The sequence below is a fragment of the Saccostrea echinata genome, unplaced genomic scaffold (assembly GCF_033153115.1).
Source record: "Saccostrea echinata isolate AGI-Se365-2 ecotype Australia unplaced genomic scaffold, CSIRO_AGI_Sech_v1 ptg000023l, whole genome shotgun sequence".
Lineage (NCBI taxonomy): Eukaryota > Metazoa > Mollusca > Bivalvia > Ostreida > Ostreidae > Saccostrea > Saccostrea echinata.
Genome location: NW_026889772.1, coordinates 6646906 through 6659630, shown reverse-complemented (window position 1 = coordinate 6659630; position 12725 = coordinate 6646906). Strand labels below are relative to the sequence as shown.

Sequence of the window (12725 nt, the reverse complement as noted above, 5' to 3'; positions counted from 1 at the left end):
TGCCGTGGAAGAATTACACAGTTACTTTTGACGCTACCAAGTGTTTTACAATAGCCATGAAGAATACGTCCGTTTACACCGGTGACGACTGATTACACTGAACAGTGACTATAAGTGAACGGCTTACATAGAGGCCCTTAGATATAACGACTGAATAAAAGAATATGGCGGACAAATTCCTTTACGAATCATGTTCAGCTTTAACACTGTGATATATGCGAGCTTACGACAGATGTGAATGTATGATGTATTATTTTGTCTTTGGTGGGAGAGGACAGTTTAGGGGGAAAAGTCCTTTCGTTCTGCTTGTGTATAATAATAAAACCAATCCCGTTGATTTTTTATAGAAAGAAATAATTTTAGTTTGATCAAACCTCTTCTTTCGGTAGTTTCATGGGATTTATTTTTTCAAGTATGTACATAATTCATACTTATTTACAAAACAAAAAGACTGTCCATCTCTTCATTCTTACTGGAGAAGGCTTATACGAGAGATAGGCTATGCCTGCTGCCCAATCCATTTATGTTTCAGTACATAATAAAATAAGTTTAAATTTAAAAAAATCAAATCAAATCTCTTCATTATTAAAAGAGATGGTTGATTGGTTTGGGCTTTCTATGGGAATAGTACGAGTAATTCTATTGACATTTTCACCAAAGTCGTTCGATTGTGATCGGTCATCGTTATCGAAACTGTTAAGATCCATGTCTGGAGCCGGACGTAAGTAATCTGTGACGGTATCTACAATAAACATTTAATATTTTTTTTTAAAATCTTAAATTACCTTTTTGTTTCATGTCTACTTTATCAATAATTTACTGACTATCTAAAACAAAGAGTTTTGTACATTTTGTCTGCAAAAAACAAAAAAAACAAAACTCTAGTTTGCATAACAGTTTTTACCTTGCACGTCGATTGCATGTGAAAGGGCTTGACCTGGTGAATATTCCACGTGATGATCTAATTGACCTGTTTAAAAAAAAGAAGAAAAGTCTATACATACAGTACCAACCAGACCCGACCTGACACCAAAGCAGTCCCAGAAAGCAGTCCCCGGGACTGCTTTGGGACCGCTCTGGGACAGGTCTGGGACCGCTGTGGGACTGCTCTGGGACTGCTGTGGGACTGCTCTAGAAAGCAGACCCAGCAGTCCCTGGGACTGCTTTCTGGGACTTCTTTGTTCACTCATGCGTGAAAAAGGTTCTGAGTGACATGATAGCTCCGCCCCTTGTGTATTCTGAATTTGCAGCTCCTTGTTGTTGTTTTAATTTGTTTACTTTCTGCAGAGAGGTGTTTAAGATAAAAGCAAATATAAAAAAAAAAACAAGTATTGATTTCTTACAAAAATTAAATAAATAGAGACAGTTATACATGTAATGACTAAATGTATTCAGAGGGCTGTAAATTTACAAAATTGTAGTCTAGAATTAATTTTAAGAAGATAAAAGTAGTTAAAAAGGGAAGTCAGAGGATGATTTTTATCCCTTAAATTAAACTTCAATACAGGTGTTTGAAAAAAAAATTATCTAGGCCTATTTAATAAATTAATGCTGTCAAATTACATATGTACTCAAAGTTTGCATTAGCACTATTTAAAAAAAAACCAAACAAAATACAAACTTGTCATTTCAGTAAGATACATGTATTTAGAGGAACGTACTGTACTGGATTTTTTTTCTTAATTGAAAAAGCTAATACCATGCACTCCATGCTATTTTTTACCACCCTCAAATAAAACCTAATAATTTATTTAATGACCATGAAATAAAATTATTCTACCATTCTTCTGTCACATAAACAATCTGAACAATTATTCCGGGATTTATTTATGAATTAGTTTTTAATTTATAAACAAGTCATTGAAAGAGTACATCTATTTAAAAAAAAAAAATTGAAAATATCGGGAATTGTGACTTGTTTCTTATTTCTTTTGTTTGTGTTTACCTGGCCGGTTAATACAATGGGATTGTATAAAATGGTGTCAACACCTGAGGTTTCAATCGCCTTTCGGCATAATTAGCAGAAAGTCAATGCATGTTATTTGGGTGTCAGTGTTACACATCACTGAACACGCTGGTCAACATTGACACTAATTTCAGTCTATGTCATGCAAAAAATCTTAGTTTCAATAATTGTGTATAAATTTATTTCGGGATTAATTAATTTTGAACATAATCTGAGGGTTCCATTTGCGTGATTTACAGATGTACACCCGAACATTTATATAATAAAACACTTAAAACTGAGAATCTAAAGATAATTAAATTGGGAAGTTGAAAATAATCATGACTGAAATACAATACTCGGCAATGTTTAACAAAGAATTTTTCAAAAGCTCCAGTACTTTAGAAAAATGGATTCAGAGTATAGTATGGGAATCGGCCTTGCTCTATAATTATTATTATCTATTTAAAGCTAATTCTGGTATAAAATAAACAATTCAAGTTTAATTTTCTATATAAAAAAAATAAATATGAAAACCAATATCAATCACAAAAAATGAAGAAGTTGGTTTATTTTGGTTAAAAATTAATATACCAAATAATTGTGTTTAAATATTCATGTTATTAATAGGTGTGAACGTCTTCTTCATTCAATAATTATAATTTGTTTCTATACGCGTACTGTGATTTTCTTAACAGTTCAGAAATGACTGTCGCGTAAGAATTGTAAATATTTGTTGATACTTCTCAGAAAGAATTGCTCATCAATTTCAGCTGCCTTTTATATAGTTACATTGTTTATTGGTAATCTCATTCTGAGTAAGCTCCGCCCATTAAATTAAGTAACCCCGCCCACTAGGACTGCTGGGACTGCTTTTTGGGACTGCTGGGACTGCTTTCTGGGACCGCTGGGACTGCTGGGACCGCTGTGGGACTGCTCTGGGACTGCTGTGGGACTGCTCTGGGGCTGCTTTGTGTCAGGTTGGTACTGTACAATGTTTGTCCATCGTCATCAGTTATACTTACCTTATACTGACGCACCAGTCTTATGGCATTATTTTCATCCACATGCATTTGCAAACGATTTAACAGTATTAAATCCGCCAAATAAAGTGTTTATTACTTTAGAGCTACTTTATAATTAATACTTTGTGTGTTACTAAAATTAATGCCTTCCCTGATAGGGTATAGGATTTCCTTTCTTTTTTATAAAATAACTAAAAAAGATAATTATTAAAATGTTCAAAAATGTATTCACATAATGGTGATACTCGTACATGCACATCTCAAATATTTAAATATCTAAATAAATAAGAAATACTCATTTTCAATACCTGATAATGCATTAATAACACCCGGAGGGATGAGTGGGCGGTTACCTTCATGATTGGATACAGCGTCTATAAAAGTTTTGAATATAAAAGTAGATATTAATAAAAAACAAAGAAATGCTTCCGTTATCACTCTTTGGACAAATTGTCAGGAGAATTATTAAGTATGACTGTATGAGGGAACTTATTGATGATAATGTATCCTAACCGTTTATGAAAGGACGCACACATGCTTGGGGTCGGTGAAGTCTCTCTGTACTAAGCTGTGCTGTAAGGATTTAAAAAAATATGTTGTTGTTATTTGCTGTTGTTGGGTTTACATCGAGTAATCTATGCAACAAACAAAAAAGATACCTACATATGTACATGCGTTCGTTCAAAAAGATATACATGTATGTTTTGAAATAACACTTCTGAGTTGAGCTTCTGTGGTCTTAGAATTTTTGACTGAAAATTTAAACCTTTGAAAGAGGTTGGCTCCTGAGTATTTCTATGACATTTTCTTCTGATGCAACAAATTGCTAATATCAAACCAAGAATGGTAAATATTCCACCAGTTGTCCACAGAACAGTTTCAGTTATAAGGCTGTGAAGACAAATAATTCTATAAAGATTTATGAAGACGCTCACTTTCTTTGCCATTTCAACATGCTAAAATTAAATATCAAATTTGTTCTAATAGCAATTATAGTCAAAGTACTGATTAAAGCATAAATCTCTCTCTCTCTCTCTCCCTAAGATGACCAAAGAGATAAATATTAGTTAAAACTTGAACAGGAATTAGTAAATGTATAATACATGTAACATAATCTGACTTAGGATAAAATTCAATGTTCTTGTCCTCTTGCTCAGTATCGCCAGGAAGATGTACCTCTGTGGTTATCTTCAAAGATTTATTTTTGCTTTCTTCTTTGAAATATCCATCTGTGCTAAAAATTTAAAGAAAAAGTTAATAGTGTTTTATATTTAATGCCCTTCCTCTATATATAAGAAAATTAGATGTTTTAATTTAATTCAACATAAAAATTAATTTAATTTTTTTTTTTTTTTTTTGTAAATGTTACCTAGTTTTTTCTGGTTTTTATTAAATCTCCATTATCAGAGTTGTGATTCATGGATTTTCCAGGTAGCATATTGGATTTATATTGACAATTGCAGGGGTCGGGTCCCTCATAGCCTTTTGTTACGTCACAACGGCATTTCTTATGGCATCCTGCCAATGAAAAGGAATCTGTCGGAACCGAATCTGTAAAAAGAAGTGGGTATGTTGTTTTCTTTATGTATCAAAAATGAGTTTCTTACTTTAGCTTTGTCATAATTGAAAATAGCAAGAATTAAAAATTACTTTATTCTCTGAATAATTTAAATTATCATGACAATATATTTACTTGGCGGACATTCATGGGGAATACAAGGCTGTGGTAGAAAAGAATTTGTTGGATCCTCCATGTATGTCCCCTCTGGACAGGGACCACATTTATCGCTGGTCCCATTAGAGGTACACACAACAACATAGAAACCTGAAAGATTAACAGTGATTGAAGAATTCATACGATGAGTTTATTCTTTAAATAAACACAGCTAATTTGCTTGCCATGGATTCAATGTAAGCTGAAATATGAAATTTATATTCTCTTTTACAGCTTCACAAGAAAATGAATGTATATTTTGATGTTAATATATGAAACGTTCTTTTTTACCTGGACTGCAACTGATGGCACAACATTTTGATACAGCCCCTGTTCGGTAATTTTCCCTTTTTATCCATTGTGTACAGGGCAGGATAATCGTCAAGTTCTGGTGGAAAACGAAATTAAGTACTCATTAATTGTCAAATGAGGAAACTTATTACAATTAACTATTTTGCTATAAAACTAGGTTGAGAGTAATTATCATATTTTTATCCTCATCCTGATGGTAAGAATATGAACATAAAAACTGTTACAAAAAATTCAATCATGAGAAATTAATTTCATAATTGTAAACATGACTGTAAGCATATTAATTTTTTTTTCACACTAAATGAGGAAGAAGTATTCTTTATAGCTCAAATTCAATCAAGTATACACGATAAGCAAATTAAATGTTTCCTTAATGTGTGGTCCAGCTTTAGCCCTGTACTTACACATGTCAGAATTATAACCAAACGAATTAGGACCAACAAGGACATTATCTCATTTCATCTGTAGGCAGTGTTTTTTATTTACTGAAATTCAAATTTTAATTAATGACATGTAAGATTAAAACAAATGCGTTTATAAATTATTGTATATAATGAACAAACCAAGGCATGGATATATATATATATATATATATATATATATATATATATATATATATATATATATATATATATATATATATATATATATATATATATATATATATATGTGTGTGTGTGTGTGTGTGTGTGTGTGTGTGTGTGTGTGTGTGTGTGTGAGGGTGTGTGTATGTGTGTGAGGGTGTGTGAGGGTGTGTGTGAGGGTGGGAGGGTGTGTGTGTGAGGGTGTGTGTGAGAGGGTGTGTGTGTGTGTGTGTGTAGGAAATATATAGAGAGTACATAACTTTTAAGAGATTTATTCAGAATAACATTTTATTTCCTAAACATTCTGTTTGATACATATTAACTAAACTCCAGGGTATTTATATTAATTTTATCTTCGACTTAGTTTCAAATTTGCTATATATAGAATATATACTGAGTGCTAGTTTATTTTTATCCCCAGCTCAGAAATTGTTTTCTTATTTGAGTACATAACATACCTCATAAGCTCTGGAATTCCACTGATGTGGTAAATCAGACTCTTTAATACACAGAAGAAAAGTGAGTTAACATACACGGTTCTAGTTTCGTTTCCATCGTTTTTTAGGATGACCTAGTGCGCATGCACTATAATGTAAAGCTTACATACTGCGAGGGAAGATTAGTCATAATATTTCATACTTTATTCCTTCCTAATGCGTACTTTTGCGTTTAGGTTAAACGTATCCGTTATAAATGAAAATACAATGAAGTTTATCTTAGGGATATTCATTTTCATTATATGTGTGTGGGTGGGTGTGAGGGTGTGATTGTGTGATATTTAATTAAAATCAAAATTTCTCGATATTTGACAAAAGACAAATATATAAAATATATAATTTAATTCATGGTAAAAACAGAAAATATTACCTCAAATGTAACTGTAAAATATGGAATTCCATATACGACAGCCAACTGCTTACTGCCAACTGCTCACTGCTTCCTGCCAACTGCTCACTGCTTACTGCCAACTGCCACACATATTTGAATAAATTTTCACATTTATATTGATATTTATGTGAATTTTCATAAAACCAGGCGCGGATCTAGGATTTTTTTTACAGGAGGGGCCCACCCCAGTAAAAAAAAAATCCAACCCAGAAATTTCTTGACCAAAAAAAAACAACAACAAAACAACAAAAACAAAAACGTAAACTCCTTTCCTATACGTGAAAAACCTATTTCGGCGGGGGGGGGGGGGGGGGGGGGGTGTTAACATCTTCATATTATCTATGACTTTTCATATCAACTTAACACGGATCCGCGTTTTCGGGGGGGGGGGGGGGTCCAAGGTCACTTTTAGTTGGTTTAGTATAGGTCTATACATTAAATAACTCTACAAATTCCAGGGGGTGGTCCGGACCCCCCCCCCTCCCAACGACCCCCCCCCCCCTCTAGATCCATGTATGTAAAACATAACTTATTTGGGAAAATAAAGAGATATAGATCTTTAATTTGAGAAAATATTTCACTATAGAAATTAACGGAAAATGGAACTTTATTTTCAAAACATCTTCCCCCGCGAAACAACAGATCCTTTTTTTCAGTTTTTATTCATTCCAAAGGTTTTGTTGTCTCACGGGGGGGGGGGGGGACGGGGCACGTGTTTAAAGATTAAAAACATGAAAATAGTCATTTTATTACCAATTTTAAATGAGATCACAAATTTAAAAAAATGTACTTTATCACTTTATCAATCTCAAATGTTAAATTTTACATAAGTTAAAACATACGGTGAGATTTAAAGACGTACAACACACTGGGGGAGATAACTCTTGCAATTTCAATTAAACGTTTAACTTGACGTCAAATTTGACGTTTATAATAAAGCGTCAAAATGACGACCGAATTGATCCCGACGTAATTAAAAGAAAATGGGATTAGGGACTTGATGTGGTTTCTTTAGAAATACCAAATCGTATCTTTGATTGTTTGCGCTTTTGATGTAAAACCCACCCCTCCTTCCATAAAAAGGGAAGAAAAGAAAGATTATGTCTTAAAATTTCTTTAAATTTATAAGAAACTCGTATCCGTGATCAATATTAGCAGAACAATATTCTTTATTTTTTTTTTATGATACATTGCTTTCTTTTGTTACAGTTGGCTATGTAACATTCGCATTACCAGATCACGGGCCTATCTTAAAATTAAGAATTAGCCATATAAATACTCTTTTGTTCTCCTTTTAAGAAAAAAAAGTTTTACGACCCGTTTCCAAAAAATTCACTGGTCAAAGAGGAACAACTCTAAAAATTTGGGAGATTTTCCCCTTCCCATCTTGAGTTATTTACTCCTGTTTGCCGATCAGTTATGAAGACACATTTACAATGAATTCTGATGAACTCAGGAACTGAAAACTATAATATATACTAAGTAAGTACCCAAAATGCAATAGAATTGTTTACTGAAATGGTCCGAATTAATGAATACCTTATATGCGGCAAACTGGCCATATCCGACCATCTAGATCTACGATCTACCTCTGTAAACAATTTCAGTGCGCATTTCCTCGAATCAAAACAAAACGTTAATTTGATACATGTATCACAGGCACTTGGGGTCTGGACCCCCCCCCCCCCTTTCCATTTTTTTTTTCTTTTTAAATATGGAGTCGATTCACCTTTTTCCTATTTTTGTATTCTAATATGCACTATATGTTATCAATAATGTAACTCTTTTGTCTCTATATGCTGTTTTTAAATATACCGTTTTCGACTGATACATAAAAAGAGAGAAGGCTTGCAACTCTTTTCTCATCGTCTGCCTCACCTCGCTTAAACTTCGCCTGATTTTTTATCGAAAGAATAAGAAAACATGGAATATGCATACATCAATAAATTCGTTATACATTCTTCTTTCTTTTCAATTTTCCATTTAATTTTTATGTGCCCCCGATTTGTAAATATTTCGATTAAATCATCCGCATCTAGGGTAAATTTTGTTGATGTGCACCAGCTGGGACGGAAGTGCCCGGTATTTTCGGGTATCATCATTACATGTAATGTAATTCGGAACATTAAATGCGAGAAGGAATACATCCCGAATTTTCTCTTCATATAACATGTAACGGTAAGTTCTGTGAATAACAAGATAACTTTAACTAGCAAATTTTAATGGATGAAGATTATACTTTAAATAGACGACCTAGACAACCAAATTCCACAATATTGTTATTACAAAGCCTGGAATTTTTTTTAATGCAGAACATTTATAAAGTTAGAGTTACCGTTATTGCACTTCCGTCCCAGCTGGTGCACATCAACACTGGAAAAGGGGGGGGGGTGGGTCCAGACCCCAAGTGCCTGTGACATGTATCACTGTACGTGAATATTTTGACACATGAATAATTTACTTTAATTTAATTAAACATAGATGGAGAATTTACAGTTTGATAAATTAGACCCCTCTCTTGTTTGAAATAAATAAGAAACAATATATTCCATTTACCAGTCTGTTTACATCATAGAAGAGTTGAATTTTCAATATTGTGCGTTCACTTTTAATGAAAAATGAGATTAAAATTCAATGTAATTTGAATTCATACGCAGGTATGAAATTAAATGCATTTCAGCCATGTGTATGGACTACATATTGGACACGTGGAATTAAAATCCTTAGAGAAAAAGTTTACTTTTATTCTAGTAGTTGATAGTTTAAGTCTTATTCTAGTTGTCAGAATTTCAATCTGCATGAATGAATGAATGAATGAATGAATTCGTACTTCAGGGATTTAAAAGATTAAATATATATCTCGAGGTAACCTATGTTTCATCAAGTTCTAATGACTGCGTCCAAAAAAAAGGGGGGGTTCTTCGTCAAAAATTGCCTATACATCTGCATTTCAATGAACTGAAAAGTTTTAAGAACTCCGATATATAATGTAATTAATTTTTTTAAAGCAAAAAATATTTTGAGAAACGTGACTGAAGGAGAAGGGGGGTGGGGGTGATTTTTCGCTATAAATTCAAAACGGCTCGTTTAAAAAAATTACAAAAAATTATCAAGATTACGTTTGCAACCAGTTACATGAAAAAAGTATTTTTTCCAAAATTAAACGATAGGTTTTTTCATAAAAAAAAACATTTAAATAAAAAAATACGCATTTTTTAAGGCTTAAACGAACCATAGTTTTTCAGTTTAAGGTCTTCAAAAAATATTTTGTCAATGAGTACCTCTACAAAAATACTTTATTTGAGTGGATAATGGTTATATGAATGAGTCGATGAAATTTGACGGCCAGACTAGCTCAACTTTTTTGATAATCAAGGATTTTATAGCCAGCCGAATGAAAATTTCTTCTCCGCGTGTACAACCAAAGGGGGGTAACTTTTGAAACTTCCTGTCCAAATACGACTCGAACGATTTTGTCCAAAATGTGCATACGCATTGTATATATAGTCATGTATAACATATACAAAAATAGCGAAAATTAAACGACAGGAAATTTTTCGTGGTGGGTGTGTTGTACGTCCTTAAGAGTCATTTATCCATTTTCAGTTTCATGAGTATTTGAAAATGGTGATGTTTTCAGCCTGATTTCAAAAGATGACATTTTGTATCCCCTATGAAAGGAGTTGTAAATAAGAGCAATTAACTTTTTGTCACTGGTTTTTAAAATTAGTACTTAATACTAATGAACTTTTCTTTGCATTGAAACAAGTTTTTATGTCCAAATTGCCATTTATATTGAATTAAATGGATGGAAAATGTAGGCGGGAATCGAGAGTTAATGTGCGTAGTTCTTACAATAGATCTAATAACAAAATTTGGCGGATTTAGGAATTTTTAAACTGTAAAGGCGAGGGAGGAGTAAATCGGAAGAAGGGGTGTTTCCTCTTAAAAACAAAACATTTAATTTCTGCATTTCATTGCAGGCAAATAATTTGATAGCTTTTTTTGATGCGGGTAAGAGGGGGGGGGGGGGGTCACATACGACAAAAGAACAAACTTTTAAAAGGGTCTTGAGTAACATTTGTTGGAATATGTATTTATAATAGAAATATTACTGAAAGTTATAATAAAAAATAACTTTTGCCTAGTTTAAAATATCTATTAATATCTTTCGGATTTTCTTTTTACCCAAGAAAAAGTACCTATGTATGGGAATTTTATATGTGTCTTATGTAAATCGTTTTAATGGCTAATGATCGATCTGTTAGATCTAAAAAAAAAAAAAAACAACATTCGTGGTGGTGGTGGTTGGGGGGGGGGGGGGGCGTAACCACTAACCCCCCCCCCTCCATTTACCCGCGTCAAAAAAAGCTACCAAATTATTTGCCTGCAACGAAATGCAGAAATTAAATGTTTTGTTTTTAAGAGGAAATACTCCTTCTTTCGATTTACTCCTTCCTCGCCTTTACAGTTTAAAAATTCCTAAATCCGCCAAATTTTCTTATTATTGTAAGAACTACGCACATTAACTCTCGATTCCCGCCTACATTTTCCATCCATTTAATTCAATATAAATGAAAATTTGGACACAAAAACTTGTTTGAACGCAAAGAAAAGTTCATTAGTATTAAGTACTAATTTTAAAAACCAGTGACAAAAAGTTAATTGCTCTTATTTACAACTCCTTTCATAAGGGGGTAGAAAATTTATCAATTGAAATCAGGCTGAAAACATCACCATTTTCAAATACTCATGAAACTGAAAATGGATAAATGACTCTTAAATCTCACCGTATGTTTTAACTTATGTAAAATTTAACATATGAGATTGATAAAGTGATAAAGTACATTTTTTATTTGTGATCTCATTTGAAATTGGTAATAAAATGACTATTTTCCTGTTTTTAATCTTCAAAAAACACGTGCCCCCCCCCCCCCCCCCCCCCGTGAGACAACAAAACCTTTGGAATGAATAAAAACTGAAAAAAAGGATCTGTTGTTTCGCGGGGGAAGATGTTTTGAAAATAAATTTCCATTTTCCGTTAATTTCTATAGTGAAATACTTTCTCAAATTAAAGATCTATATCTTTGTTTTCCCAAATAAGTTATGTTTTACATACATGGATCTAGAGGGGGCGGTGGGAGGGGTGGGTGGGTGTCCGGGCCACCCCTGGAATTTGTAGAGTTATTTAATGTATATACTAAACCAACTAAATGCCTTGGTGACCTTGGAACCCCCCTCCTAAAAAACGTGGATCCGTGTTAAGTTGATATGAAAAGTCATAGATATGAAGCATAAGATGTCAACCCCTCCCTTCCCCCCGCCGAAATAGGTTTTTTACGTTTAGGGAAGGAGTTTACGTTTTTCTTTTGTTTGTTTGTTTGTTTGTTTTTTTTGTCAAGAAATTGCTGGGTTGGATTTTTTTTTACTGGGGTGGACCCCTCCTGTAAAAAAAAATCCTGGATCCGCGCCTGGTTTTATGAAAATTCACATAAATATCAATATAAAAATGAAAATTTATTCAAATATGTGTGGCAGTTGGCAGTAAGCAGTGAGCAGTTGGCAGTAAGCAGTGAGCAGCTGGCAGTAAGCAGTTGGCTGTCGTATATGGAATTCCATAGTAAAAAGGCCTTCAAGTCAACATTCAGACTTGTTTTAACACCGAGGCAGGCTTCGGACAAATAAGTTGATGATTTCAACAACGTCAGCATTATGTAAATCATTACCTTGTTAGTATGGAATCCGGATAGGGCCATGTAGATTATCGCACCATCGAGGTTTGGGTCGATAGTGCGATGACGCGATAATGCGATGATGATGAGCGATGGTGCGATAGCGCGATGACGATGATGCAATGGCACGATGAAGCGATAGCGGGATTATGCGATGGCACCATTGTCATCGAAATGTCTCGCCATCGCATCATCGTCATCGCCGTATCGCACCGTAGCGTCATCGTCATCGAGCTATCTCTTCATCGCCATCGCATTATCGACCTTTAGTTGACGCTCGATGGTGCGATTGTGAACTAAGGGGCCATATCAGGATTCCGTATATCAGCAAAAATAACCTATCCTTGTGTCGTATTAAATTTTGGCTGATGTGTTTTATACCAATTGTTAGGCCTTGTTTTTATACTGAAATTCCGACTACTTGATCAATGCTAATAAATAGGGCTCAAGGCGGGGTGTGACCGATTGACAGGGGATGCTTACTCCTCCTAGACACCTGATCCCACCTCTGTAATTTTAGGGGGT

General features: G+C 33.8%; 1 protein-coding gene across 1 annotated transcript; it reads right to left on the bottom strand.

The window, feature by feature from the left end:
• Positions 1–386: 386 nt before the first annotated feature.
• On the bottom strand, positions 387–5043 carry LOC133191633 (uncharacterized). The gene is made up of 7 exons (XM_061327378.1): positions 4976–5043; positions 4091–4204; positions 3737–3861; positions 3484–3543; positions 3279–3344; positions 905–970; positions 387–742 (listed from the first exon to the last, which is right to left on the bottom strand). Exons 1-7 carry the CDS (start codon positions 5041–5043, stop codon positions 570–572), a joined length of 672 nt encoding a protein of 223 aa, XP_061183362.1. The 3' UTR covers positions 387–569.
• Positions 5044–12725: the final 7682 nt, after the last annotated feature.